This window comes from Punica granatum, chromosome 6, assembly GCF_007655135.1.
Source record: "Punica granatum isolate Tunisia-2019 chromosome 6, ASM765513v2, whole genome shotgun sequence".
Classification (NCBI taxonomy): Eukaryota; Viridiplantae; Streptophyta; class Magnoliopsida; order Myrtales; family Lythraceae; genus Punica; species Punica granatum.
The window spans coordinates 24,270,793-24,284,519 of NC_045132.1; the positions used below are offsets into that span (position 1 = coordinate 24,270,793).

The 13,727-nt window shown below is 41.1% G+C and overlaps 2 protein-coding genes and 2 non-coding genes across 4 annotated transcripts; 2 read left to right on the forward strand and 2 right to left on the reverse strand.

Annotated features, from left to right (window-relative positions):
- Window positions 1-359: 359 nt before the first annotated feature.
- LOC116210621 (pyruvate kinase, cytosolic isozyme) lies at window positions 360-3,690 on the reverse strand. The gene is made up of 3 exons (XM_031544565.1): window positions 3,168-3,690; window positions 1,618-2,079; window positions 360-1,461 (listed from the first exon to the last, which is right to left on the reverse strand). Exons 1-3 carry the CDS (start codon window positions 3,432-3,434, stop codon window positions 649-651), a joined length of 1,542 nt encoding a protein of 513 aa, XP_031400425.1. The 5' UTR covers window positions 3,435-3,690; the 3' UTR covers window positions 360-648.
- A 2,008-nt stretch (window positions 3,691-5,698) lies between these two features.
- LOC116211078 (glucosidase 2 subunit beta-like) lies at window positions 5,699-11,717 on the reverse strand. The gene is made up of 16 exons (XM_031545278.1): window positions 11,405-11,717; window positions 11,183-11,299; window positions 10,816-10,911; window positions 10,409-10,648; window positions 9,817-10,049; window positions 9,319-9,411; window positions 8,662-8,754; window positions 7,694-8,021; window positions 7,512-7,610; window positions 7,323-7,424; window positions 7,187-7,244; window positions 7,001-7,069; window positions 6,703-6,790; window positions 6,468-6,529; window positions 6,342-6,393; window positions 5,699-6,253 (listed from the first exon to the last, which is right to left on the reverse strand). The coding sequence occupies exons 1-16, from the start codon at window positions 11,520-11,522 to the stop codon at window positions 6,191-6,193; spliced, it is 1,911 nt and encodes a 636-aa protein (XP_031401138.1). The 5' UTR covers window positions 11,523-11,717; the 3' UTR covers window positions 5,699-6,190.
- Window positions 11,718-12,296: 579 nt separating this feature from the next.
- Window positions 12,297-12,377, forward strand: LOC116212563. Its single transcript, XR_004157875.1, has one exon. It is a non-coding gene; the product is annotated as a small nucleolar RNA R12 (small nucleolar RNA).
- Window positions 12,378-12,502: 125 nt separating this feature from the next.
- On the forward strand, window positions 12,503-12,592 carry LOC116212558. The gene has a single exon (XR_004157871.1). It is a non-coding gene; the product is annotated as a small nucleolar RNA SNORD24 (small nucleolar RNA).
- The last annotated feature ends 1,135 nt before the right edge of the window (window positions 12,593-13,727 follow it).

Sequence of the window (13,727 nt, forward strand, 5' to 3'; positions counted from 1 at the left end):
TTAGTATTAGTTGTCGGCAACCTTGTAATATTTATATGCAATGATACATCATGGATTTTAGTGATTTGGTGGCTTTGCTTTGGGGAATTGGTAGTTTGTTGATGATGTGGACTAAACCAAGTAACCAACTACTCAATCGTATATGGAATATGCCCCATGCGGGCATCTGACACTTTCACCTGAACTTCCTAATTAGAAGATGCCCAACCTCATCCAGCCAGTTAGTTGTATATAGCAATTTGGCATTGGCCATTTCGATCATGTATATTTCTTGGTACTAATTAACCAATTACGATTATTGACGAGGAGTAAGTACTCAGTGGAGAAAATTGGTTTAAGAGACTTACCATTTCCATCAGGACGTTAATGTCTCTATAAATCGATTCCCACATGAGACATAACCAGCACTTGCTGTGCTTGCAGCAAGAAAGAACACGAACCCTTGCTAATTATAAATCGAAAAACCGGTAGTTCATGTACCCAAAAATCACGTGGCTGCAACGTGATGTTTGTTGATGTAACATGTCTGAACTGAGGGCATACCCTTGATCCAAAAATGAGAAAAGAAAAAACAAACTATAGCGTTTCTTCTTAAATCGTGTATCCACCATGAAGCACCCCACCAGAAAGTGAAGTTTACGGGATCCCCTACTTCACCGTCAAGATCTTGATCACTGTCGAGTTCCCTATGCGGTGAAGGGCCACGACGGAGTCTCCACTCCTGCAGAGCCCCTTTCCCTTGGCGTGGTGGATGGCAAACTCGAGCGATTCCTCAGTTGTCTCCTCAGAGGAAGCTCTCGCGGACCCCCCGCATAGGACTGGGACCAGACCTCGGAAAATGAGACTGTGCCTGGCTGGAGCTTCATCACTGCACGACCAGTCAAAGGAGTCAGTTGTGATCTCAGGAACAACCACGGATAGTATTGGCATCTCCGGCCTGTACTTGGCCACCAGTTTCGCAGTGCTCCCGCCCCTTGTGAGGACCAGAATGACCGCTGCTTTGGCAGAATTGGCCGTCCTAACAGCAGATGAAGCTAAGCTTTCTAGTGGGCTCATCGGGACCGGAGAATGCTCCATAATACGCTTGAAGACATCTCCATAGTCGAGAGTGCTCTCTGCTTCCACACAAATCTTGGCCATGGTTCGAACAGCAAGCTCGGGATAAGCTCCAGCAGCGGTTTCTCCACTCAGCATCACACAGTCTGTGCCATCAAGAACTGCATTAGCAACATCGGTTGCTTCGGCTCTAGTTGGCCGTGGCGATTTGATCATCGATTCCAACATCTGGGTCGCTGTCACGACCGGCTTTCCTTGGATGTTGCACTTGTATATCATCACTTTCTGTGCTAAGAAGATCTTCTCAATTGGGATTTCCATTCCTAGGTCGCCACGTGCAACCATAAATGCATCAGAATTCGCCAGAATATCATCGAAATTTGCCACGCCCTCCTGATTTTCAACCTATTCAGCAAACATTGTACATAGATTTCATTAGTCAGTGTCAGGGTTTTTTATTTTGATAGATTCAATCACCCATCATCAATCAAGAAGTCCAAATAAATGATCAGAAGCTTCTAAATTCAAATTTAAGTGGCAAACTTCAAAGGTAAATTATACCTTAGACATAAGGAGAATGTTTTTGGCATGCTTCCCCAGTAGCTTACGAACCTCCACGAGGTCTGAGCCCTTTCTAACGAAGGAAAGAGCGATCATGTCAATTTTATTAGGAATTCCCCACTGCAAGATATCTTCCTTATCTTTTTCAGTCAGAGTTGGGAGGTCAACTATAACACCCGGAAGATTGACATTCTTCCTCTCACCGAGAATTGCAGAGTTCTCGCAGCGGCAGTGAACCAGACCTGCCTCCGTGTCACAAGATAAAACTTGGAATGAAATGGTCCCATCAGCACAAAGTATGACCATTCCTGGCTTTACATCTTCGGCCAACTTCTTGTAGCTCATGCATATCATCTTATCATCACCCTTTATGCTGTAATCGGTTGATATTTTGATTTCTTGACCCTGATTCAGCTGAATGGGTTTCCCATCCTTTAGAAATCCAGTTCGGATCTCTGGGCCCTGCATATGAGATGAACAAACTAAAGGAGTTGATAAGTGTTTTCCATCTTGAGTTAATTATTGACATCAGGGATGCACATTGGCACAAGCAACCTCTACATGGACCAGAAATAGCACTAGCATCAGAGTTTCAAAGCGGAAAATGGACTTGAACATCTCAGTATATAGCTCTAAAAACAAAAGTAATGCTTCTTGGTAACAAAAGCAGTTAATTCACAATCAAAAACCAATGACGATCGAGGCTCATGCTCAATGAATAAACGTTCCCGATGCTTCCTCTCGAATAGAAGAACTTCTTGTCACCCATCAGATAAACAAGAATTGTCACAAAATATTTCTATCAAGCCCGTCCTATTCCGCATTTTACTTGTCTATCAAAGAACAAGGAGAAAGATCATTCGAGCCCCCAACGCAGAAGACAACAAAGAGAACGGTCCCACAAAATTCACTTTCACCTGATGCACGTAGTTTTGGACATATGCTAAAACTTCCGATCAGTTCCATTTCAACGCTTGTTTCCACGGGGCCCAAAATAACGCACAAGATGGATTTCCAGCACTTCCATACATCAAAGTGGCTCAAAAAAAAAAAAACCCTCTTTGTGATTGACGTTTACTTTAGAAAATGAACAAATCACGTCACATGAAGATTAAAGTTGTGGTTTTTAACTTTTTATAGTTGAAAGTTTGTGTAGTGCAAGTCACGCCAAAACATCTTTCCACCAACAGCTACAGATGTCCAGCCGAGTTGAGCTCCGCTAAGTCAGTTTCCAATTATCGAGTTTATATTTGCCCAAGAAAGAAGCCATAATACGCAGAGGACAGCATCGGCAGCTCAGCTTTCCATCAATAAAGTCAAAAATCATATAAAGACGATAAACAATGGATGCGCACAGAATAGAATAATGTATAATAAAATATATTAATAATGAACAGAGAATGAAGCCGGCCGGGGGCGATGACTCTCCGAGAAAACGGGACTCGGTGAGAGAGAGGGAGGAAAAAACCCGATCGTCAACAAATAATGGGAGGATCACGGGGGATTGTGAGAGAATCCCGTAGAAATCGGAGGGAAGGTAAGGGGCGTACCTTGGTGTCGAGCATGACGGCGCAGAGGATACCGGTGTTCTCCATGGCACGGCGGAGGTTGTCGAGGGTCTCCTGGTGGTAGGCGTGAGATCCGTGGGAGAAGTTGAAGCGGGCGACGTTCATGCCGGCCCTGAGGAGCCTCTCGATCATCTCCAAGGATCTCGAGGCGGGGCCGAGCGTGCAGACGATCTTCGTCTTCGGCCTCTTCTCCGACGCCGCCACCGCCGCTGCTGCCCCGAAGCCGTTCATGGTCACGTCGATCACCATTCCTGAGATAGAGAGAGAGAGGGGGGGGAGAGAGAGAGGAGAGAGAAGCAACTGGCAAGGCGCCACAGAGAATCTAGAGAGAAAGAGAGAGAGAGAGTTGAAATCACGCAGAGGGGAGAGAGCGAGAGAGAGATGGGTGGGTTCAAGAGTTGCTTGACCAGCAAGTCATTGGCAGAGGGAATCGGTTCTCTTCTTCTTTCTTCTCTCTTTCAATGGGAGTCATTGGGGCGCAATTTGTAGGGCACAGCCTCGCCCTCCCTCAGATTTCGAAGCCTCATTTTCAATATTTTTAATATTTCATTAGTTTATTTTTGGATTATCGAAGAAAGCAATGAAATAATGAAGTGATATGAAAAGAGATACGAGGAACGATAATAGAATCAAAAACTTTCTAATTTTTGGTGAGTGCGTGCACCACCGCAAGCTACATTTTATTTCTTTATTTGGATGTTTTTTTATATATTTTTTTTAAAAAAACGGATGGTGAAAAGTTTAAAAAAACATTGTTAAACTTCTATTATTTGTTTTCTAGCTAAATTATTTTCTCTGATTTATTCGGTAAACTCGTGAAACTTGATTGTTGTCTGATGATTCACCAAACGGAAGAATCATCAGCGAACCATGAGAATCATGTATACATGTGTAGATGTAGTCTGGAAGACCATGAGAATCATGTGGATCATTGGACCAGAACCGTATTTTACGAGTTCTTAAAACCGATTTGGCAGGCATGCTAGGAGGGGCCAAAAACTTATTATTGTGTCCGTCTATTAATTAATTTGGCTCCTAGGTGCTTTTTAATTGGCCGTCCCTTTCTGAACATTTTGAGGTGCCCCCCAAAAAATTAAAAAATACATACACATATATATAATATTTATATAACAAAAAATCAGAAGGTTGTTTTGGCTTATAATAATAAGTGGCTCCCATCAGACGGTCTAAATCCGCCTGCGGCTTTTCACGATTATCATAGTCATTAGCACGATAAGACTTTAATTAATGTTGATTTATAGATTATAATATTATATTTCAAATATTAATTAATAATTTATGTGCGGTGGTTGACCTCTCCCATGTTGCCTTCAATGTTCGGACCGCTGCTTCGGTTCTGAACAAACTACGGCGAAGCATGTCTTTTTGACTTGGACTCCCACCGTACAGTAATAACTGCTTCACCGATTCAATCCAAGGCACTGTTCGGGTGCAAAGATCTCGTCCATCATTTGCTCGAAAACCATAGGTCCGTCATCGTCATAGACATCGACATCAACCTCTCCATGCGTGACCGTAATCCCATCCACCGAATTGCCCAGCCCATAAGACCAAGCTCGTCATCCGATCTTCTGGCAGGTTCAACTCACCTAGTATGATCCGACGATGTCACTTCGAACCTCTTGGCAATTTTCACTAGGGGTAATCAATTCCGAGTACCCTGTATTTTTCACGATACTCGAATCCTATCCTGTAAGGAACAGATTCTAAGATTTTGAAACCGGACCCTACCCTGTTGAATCCTGGAATCGAAATCTACTTGGAACCTGTACTATACCACAGGTTCCGGATACCCTGTTGGAACCTATAAATTTTTTTGTTTTGCTAAATAAAATCGATAATATCACGTATATAATCAGTAATCACGTCAAATAGAATATCAACATAGATTTATATTAATCCACAAAAAAAAATATGTCTCGTCAATTCATCAACAAAATTAAATATTCATAATACGATTTCACATAATAAAGTGCCTATGCTCTGATCATTAGAGGAGACAGTAAATTTGCTATTCTATCTTTTTTATTTTAATAAATAACCGGTTCCGGTACCCTGTAGGTAGGAACCGAAACCGGAATCGATTTTCACTTGTTCTTAATTTTAATACCCGAAACCTACCATATTTTCAATACAAGCTACCCCGACCCTACCCTAACGGGTAAATTTCGACCCATTCCGAATATATCCGATACCCGTGCACACCCCAAATTCTCACCGTTTTCCTTTCTTAATCTTCGTTTTCCAAATCTTCATTACAGTAGAAAATGAGGAGAAAAAAAAAAAAAAAGCTTTTTCGTACTTTGAAAAATTGGGATGGGTCCAGCTGGCATGTTCGAGAAGGTCGAGGAAAAGGGAAACAAAAGGGCACGAGAAACGTTTTCCCTTTTTTTGACGGTTTGCCCTTTTTCCTTTTTCCTTTTTCCCACGGCAGAGGTCAATATTTTTTTAAAAATGAAAACTTCTCTTCTGTCTTGTCACACAAAAGGGAAAACGAAAAGAAGACTTCTCAGTTTTCGCGCTTTTCTGTTTCCTGAAAGGGCGAAACCTTGCCGTTAGTAATGGTAAAGACCATTTGCTGCCTCCGGTATCGGAACCCATAGAAACCGACTATCCGAGGCAAAATATCATGGCCATTGTTCTTTGTCGTCGAATCCCATGATTCACCTCGATTTGAAACAACATTGATGGAGTAACAGTTACGCCGCGGATAGAGCAGCATTTCTCGCAGTTGCTACCAGCCTGTCGTGTCTGTCGCCGTATCTATTAATGTATATCTGCATGGTAAAGGTACAATTTCGAATTCTGAATCCGTAATGTGAACTGAACGTCTTGAGTGCAAAAAGACCGTTCGGATCACTTCGCCTGCTTTGATAGACTCGGACATCATCTCCGGCTTTTGTTTGGCCTTTTCAGGCCTCCAAGAGCTTTTCCCCGGTGAGATTCTCGAAAATTAGCACCGCCCACTGATTTCTATCCTGTTGTCATAGCTCATCGTGGCTGTTCGGTTTTTCCTGGTTCATTAGGTCCAGCTTGTGTTGTAGCTCCTGCGAGATTTTGAAAGTTGTGAAACCCCACTAGGCATTTTATAAACCAAATGACCATAAGTACGGCGAGGAAAAGAGACAATATTACCTTCAACTTAGCTTCGGAACAGACAGCTGGCGTAGATAGGAGAGCTTCATATCTATCATGACAAAAATAGGTATCAGACTTGTGCATCTAACAATCTGGCACGTGAACAGTTACGGAGTCACTTACTCGCAACGGCTTGGTTCATCAACGTCAGCAACCACATTTTTCAATCCGCATCTTAGTTTCACCTGTGAATAGGCCCCATTGAAGATGTCATAAGGCCGATATTATATATATAATTATTTGGTCAACATATGTAATATATTGATATAATATAGCCAGCATCCAAAAGTGGCCTGGCCAAAGAGGGTTTAGTTACGGACAAATTAACTCTTTCCGGTGTCCTTTAGGAGGAACATACCTTCAAACTTCTGTCAGGACCATTCCAACAGTGATCACCATCGGAGAAGATCATGGTCTGGTAGGAGTCCTCAAATTTGTTCCAGCGCCTAGATTCAAGAAAAATGGTGTGAACATACATTCAAAAAATGATATGAGGAAGATTTTATAAAAGATGTAGAATTTGATTAACTAAAAATCAACATGGGCACTCTCTGCTAAGATATAAGAGAGACTACGATTGCAGTCCCTAAGAATTTCCGAACTAAGAGCAGATCTAAAATGGCCGAGATTTAAGTAAAAGGGGTGTAGAGAGGTACCCCAGTCGAGTTTTAGAATACCCCTCCTCCTGGGTAGCTTGTTTGAATGGGCAGACTTTGTACACGTATCTGAAGAAAGAAATTTGATATCAGATTAGGTTTATCTTAAGAGCCCAAAGAACAGAGCAAAAAGAACATATATATATATCGGGATAAAAACTTGAAATATGAGAATAAAGCTCGAACTTGTTCTGTTTGATCTCAAAGCAATTCCCATAGAATGAATAGAACTCTTTTTCTGGTCCTGCAGCATCAAACATTTAAATATTAGCTACTTGATTTAAAACTTCCATGGGTGAACTGAATGGATATGTGCACTTACCAAAATCTTGTTTAAGCTTTTTCGACAAGCTTGATATTCTCGACTGCATTTTAGAAAGTTTCGTACTGAGTTCATCATATTCCTTGCGTACTTGGGCAGACTCTGAAGAAAGAAAAAGGGAAAATATATATATATATATTAGCGCCTTTCCTGGTCGAGATTTAAAAGAACAAATTTTAAGATTTTGACCTGATTTATCTACTGGAGAAGGGAAGAAATTGACAGCCTGGAGAATATTTCGTACTGCCTTTTTTATCTTCTCCAACCAAGATAGACTGCTTTCTGTATCTGAAAACATGATTAGATCATTAAATTATACACAATAAGGTTTCAAGCACAACATGCCATAAAAGGCAGATTGCAGTGCAAACCTGAGTCTGATTCCTCATCTGATTCAGAATGGTTGGGAATACGTGTATCACTGTGATCTTCAACTCCCAAATCCTCATCTATATCATTATCTGGATCATCATATTCATATTTTTCGTCCTCTTTGTAAGTTTCTGAAGCATAGCCATCATCATCCTCATAATGTGTGTCCTGTGGTATCTCCTCATGCTCATAGGCTTCTGGATTATTTTCTTCACCAGATTCTTCTCCACTTTCCTTCTCAATCTTCTCGCCAGTCCAACGGGAAGCAACAAGCCGACCTAACTCCTCCTTTGACAACCCCTCAGTATTCTCAGGCCCATCATCTTCCTATAAGAACATCAAAATATTACTGCCCAGAAACAAACTCGGAAAGGCTACACAAATATACAGGCCCCAATCTATATTTATTTGATGCCCTTTGTAACTCTTCCAAGACTCAAAAATTCCAAGATCTCCAAATAAGAGCCATGCAGGAGGATAAAGCAGAAATTCTATGTTAATGCTTCAAAACGGGGGACATGTCAACTCTTCACACAAGGAGGCTTCATGAATACAACCACACAGAGAGGGATCCAGAGACCCATCCTGCAACTCGACACAAAATTTTCATCCACCAATACCAAAAGTTTATTTGGATATGTTTATTGAATGTTGCCGTTTGTGCTATAATACACTGAAACGCCCAAAGGATTGCTGGAAAATTCGAAGTTGCGAAGACATCCAATGTACTTGCATTGCTGTTATATATATGCAGTTAGAATCAGCGGATGGAAATAGAGCTCATAAAAGTTACACAGACACATAGGGGCCACATGTCCCCTTTCTTGCTGGGACAGCATAATCATCATCCATGCCCACTGTAATAAGGAATATTATATATATGTATGTATGTATGTATGTATGTATATGCACAACATATCTATTTAGGGTTTGAAAGAAGAGCATCATATTCATGGGATTATATTACCTTAATCACACCAACACTGTGTGGTTGTTCATCTAGAACAGTTTCAGCATGTTTACTTTCAGTTGGCAAATCCGCAGATTGCTCTCCCAATTCCTGTTAGAATGCTTGGAATTTCAGAACTAACATATATATTTGCAAAGCCAAGTGCAGTACACAATCTCTTGAAAGTGTGCAACAACTACACAAATATAGGGGTGTTGCATCTAAATCCAGTAAACCAAGTCACAACAAAGATGGGATTGACTGTTTTCAGATTTAAAAGTACGAGCTAAAAAACTACCTTTAACAGATGATCAGACTAACACTTAAATGAGAAGTAGTGATCATAATGATGACAAGATTGAAAATGAAAATTCCAAAAAGTAACATGCTGGTTGGTGTCAAACAACATGCTATAGCACACTGAAACGCCTGAATGAATACTGGAAAATCGAAGTTGCAAAGGCATCCAATGTACTCACATTGCTGGTTATATTTCTGCAGTTAGAATCAGCTGGAAATAAAGCTCATAAAAGTTATATAGATACTTAAGGGCCACATGTTCCCTTTGCACAGCAGTGATCATCCATGCCCACTGTGCTAAACAGGAATACACATATGCCCAGACATCTATTTAGGGTTTGAAAGAAGAGCATCATTGTCGTGGGATTATATTACCTTAATCACACCATAACCGTGTGGCTGGTCATCTAGAGCAGTTTCACCATTTTTACTTTCGGTTGGCAAATCGTCAGATTGCTCTCCCAATTCCTGTTAGAAGCTCAGAATTTCAGAACATATATACATATATACATACATATATATATATATATATCTATATATATATATATCAAAGCCAAGAGCAACAATAGCTTGGACATTAATGTACACAATCTCTTGTAAGTGTCCAACAACTATATTAATATGAAGATGGTTCCATCTAAATCCAGTAAACAAGTCGTGACAAAGATGTCATCATGTTTTCAGATAAAAATGAAAGAACCAGAAATCTACCATTAACAGATTATCACGCTAACAATTAATTGGTAAATAGTGGTCAAAATAATGACAAGATTGAAAATGAAAATTCCAAAAATTAACATGCTGTAGGCATCGAACAATATGAATTTCGTTTTCTATGATGGCCAAGCATCAAAATAAGGAATTTCACTAGACCTGATCCAAAGGAGAGTCATCTCCGATCCCATTTTTCTCAATCGGCGTCCTTTCCGTGACTTCAGTTTCACTTTCTTGTTCAATTTCACCACTACCCTTCTCATGTATGAGTTCTTCCTCAATTTTCCTTCTCTCTTTGTTAGCTATCTCCTCAGCTTCTTTTCTTTCCTTCTCTTCTTTTTCTTTCTGTAGGTGTTCTTTCTCCTCTGCCTTCTCCATTTGCTCTTTGCGTACTACATGGAAATTGAAGCAAATAAGGATAAAGGGACACTGGATTGCTCCCACTAAAGAGTATGCATATCCTAAAACAATAAAACACTAGGATTTTCCTTTAGGGACAGATGTTCATTTTTATGCGCCAGATAGGAGTCAAACAAAATCAGAAAACAAAACTGAAAAATTCCAACAGCAGGCTATGCCAGAATATTGTCAATTTTTCATGCAAGAAAAGTAGCGGACTTAGTTTTATGGCAGACCATTGGTAACAAATGAGAGATGCACCATTAGAAGCAAATGAGTTGTGCAAACTTGGAATGATCAAGGTTGCTCAATGAAGTAGTTCAACCTTAACAGAAAAATTATAAAGCTGCACCTTTAAGGCGCTCAACAAGCTCTTTCAGTGTCTTCTCCTCATTCTTCAGAGTTGCTAGTTCTTCCTCATCCTTTACTAGAGCCACCCTTGCTTGCTCCACTTCATGCTTCCGTATGACGACTCCCTCTTGGTATGTAGCAATCTTTTTCCTCAACCTATCCCGAGCTACTCTTCCTGCCTCCCAGCATGTATTTGGGCATTTGACTTTACCATCATATTCATCACTTCCATCGCAGCAGTCTGACAACCAGGCAGGTTGAGTACAAGTTTAAGAAACAGTACATCTATATGAATAAAATTACATAAAAATGTCAAGTGCTTGGGCTTGCACTTATTGCAACAGGCTAAGTATCAAGAACTGCCACGGAGAAGCGAGTCATTGAGAACACTTTCAAGAAACTACTTACCACAAATACCGTCATTCACTCTCGAAGAGAAGATGCGAGTGCTAACGTGCCCAGCATTCTGGCAGTAAAATTTTGCACCAGGGCATGCCGATGTTCCTGAAACTCAGGAAATACACTTTTTAATGCAGATAAACCATATAGCCTCTTAAAATTAAATTTCCTAATGATACATGACACCAAGCAAGCACCGAACTTTGGCAGTTCTAGCCCCCTCCTGGCTCTAAAAGCTCGAGCACACTGACTAATTGACAGTCGCCAGGCAATGGAGCAATTCATGAATGCAACAATGACAGCCCGGTGGATAAAAAATTTCGTACATCGAACCGGAATTAGCTTTAGAAATGAATAAACTGCGAGAAACAACAACCTGGCTCGTCCGTGCCGTCAGGACAGTCGCAGAAGTCATCGTTGAGCTCAGCTTTCGTGAACTTCTTAGACCCGTCCTTGCACCTGATCACATCCGACGACTTGTAGTACACCGCATCTGCAATAAACACATTTCTGGATTACCATCGCCAGAATTGAGCTAGACGCCTCACCCCGTAGGAAAGACGAAGCAGAGCAAGGAGACTGAGACGGAGAGAGGAACCTTCAGGCGCAACCCCGAGGAACTGGTCCGCCGGTAGAGAAGTATACGCCGATCCGCCAACGAAGAACAGAAACAGCGGCGCAACAAGGACGTAGCTGAAAATGGCCACCAAGCTCATCTTCTGATGGGAATCTTCCTCGAGCTTTTCCAGTATTCCGTGATCAACGATCAGAATTTGGTGGCACCTGCCATTGTTGAACTTCAACTGAGCTCCCCAGCTGACTCTTTGAGTCTGCTCTGACTGAGGAAGAAGAAGAAGAAGAAGAAGAAGAAGAGGAAAGTGGGCCGGCAGCGTTTCGGGGGCCCAATTTAAGCCTCAGCCAAGCTTAATTGAGACGGGAGGCCCAAAAAAGGCCCACTTCCCAATGATCCAGTGACGGCCCAAGAACGGTCCAAACGACACCGTTCAGGCACCCTCAACGTCTCACATCGTCCCGCCGACTCCTGCTAGGGTTTCCGAGCAGCTCTCCGCTATTTATACACACGGCAGGAGCTCACGAGCTGCTTGCATTCATCAATGGCGGACCCGGCCGGTAGGTTTGGCGCAGAAGCGAGCTTCTCCACCTTCTCTTATCGATTTGTCCTTCCTCTCCTTCTTTCTTTGTGTCTCAATTGTTTTGCTTTTATTGGTTGAAAGAAAGAGAGATCGGATTTGAAAAGAAAGCCTGATATTGCAATTCGTCGATCGAGATCCGGTGGATCGATGAATCTATCGTTGGGCGAGAGCGACGCCATGTACGTATATGACTCAGTATATGTATTCTGCCTTAAGCTCCGATCATCCTCTCCGTCCGGAATAGGATGCGTCGGTGACAAGGTAGATACATCGAACGAGATTTCTTCTGCGTTTCAATTGATTTTGTCGGTGTGAGGGAAGGATTGAGACTTGGTGGGCGGGATGATGAGAAAAATCAGACGGATTCCCATTGATTGTTCAACAACATGAGATCACAACCAGCTACTTCTGACTGCCCATCAATCGTTCTCATCTCAATTCCTTCCATTTCTTATTCAGAAATTGCTTCTGTTTTTTTTTCTTGGCGTAAAAAAGTGATTTTTTTTTGTTTGTTTGGGATTGGGGGTGGAGAGATGGAGGGAGGCCGGTGATGTAAGAAAATATTTGCTACTCTTGATGGGTGTTTTGAAACACCCACTGATGAATTATTATCCACCAAGATCTCTGAGGCCTCTCTCCCATCGGAAAATTTTCCATTTTTCCGGGGAAACAGTTTCTGGGAAAACAAATTTGAGTTTTGGAATAAGAATTACCGTTCTGTGAGATGTACGATGAACAACAATTGTGTTTGCCGGATGGAAATTGAAATCCTATGCTAATGAAATGCTATCAGTTGATCTTGTAAATGAACAAAATCAACGCGATAACAAAGAATGTAATTGGACTCGTAAGGAAAGGATGTTTTGCCGAGGATGAATGCCGGGATATTATGCATGGAAAAGAAACGAGGAGTAGTTTTCCACTTGCTATGGGTACTATTATCGTCAATGGTCTCGTTCTTGTCTAATTTCAACATCAACATATTGCTCGTATTATGTGAAGGATGTTATTGATAGAATGCAGAAAGTAAAGAAATGCCGTCCAAGTACTCATATGTACATCTTGTTTGAGCTACGAGGACGGATCAGTGACATGGGATGGGATCAACATATGTTTTGTCGAGATTTAATGGCGAATTTATTTTTTTTTTATATTGATCCATGCTAATATATAAGGACCCGTTTGTATAGTAAGAATGGAATAGAAATGAATCAAATGTTCATTCCATTAGAATGATCATTTTTATTATCAAGTTGATGAAATGAACATTTTTTCATGAGCATTAAAGGAATAATCGCATATTAACAAATTTAAACAATAAAATAATAAAGAAAAATATACATGTTTTATTCTTTGGTTGTTAAAATAAACGTAAGGTTTTGATCATGTTTCATCATATATCATATACCAATCCAGGAATCACCGAAGCGGTAGTTCAGCCCATAACGGACTTCATCTTCCAAATGGAAGGTCAAGAGGTTGAAACTCGACTTTTAACACGAAAACGCTTGCGTTAATAGAATTTTATCCTCTACCATATGTGAATTGCTCTGGTCTACTGTGCGCTTTGGTGGGGTCATGGTAATATGAGTGGGTCATGTCTCACCAAGCCCATTATCCATTTGAGCAAATGAAATATTCTATGGTAGCTGTGGAGCCCATCTAGTCTTCAGGAATTGCTACGCTAATCTCACCTTCCCGACCTTTAATTCAGCAAAAAAAAAAACAATATACCAATCCAAAAATCACCATCAAGAACTTTCTGAT

Excerpts from the sequence above, each read along its gene's own strand:
- LOC116210621 (XM_031544565.1), bottom strand. The coding sequence starts at position 3,434 with ATGGTGATCGACGTGACCATGAACGGCTTCGGGGCAGCAGCGGCGGTG. Across the intron at positions 2,080-3,167 it reads CCGTCATGCTCGACACCAAG|GGCCCAGAGATCCGAACTGG; the intron begins GTACGCCCCTTA and ends TCTCATATGCAG. Across the intron at positions 1,462-1,617 it reads ACATTCTCCTTATGTCTAAG|GTTGAAAATCAGGAGGGCGT; the intron begins GTATAATTTACC and ends TTTGCTGAATAG.
- LOC116211078 (XM_031545278.1), bottom strand. The coding sequence starts at position 11,522 with ATGAGCTTGGTGGCCATTTTCAGCTACGTCCTTGTTGCGCCGCTGTTT. Across the intron at positions 10,912-11,182 it reads TGACGGCACGGACGAGCCAG|GAACATCGGCATGCCCTGGT; the intron begins GTTGTTGTTTCT and ends CCTGAGTTTCAG. Across the intron at positions 7,425-7,511 it reads TTCTCCAGTAGATAAATCAG|AGTCTGCCCAAGTACGCAAG; the intron begins GTCAAAATCTTA and ends TTCTTTCTTCAG.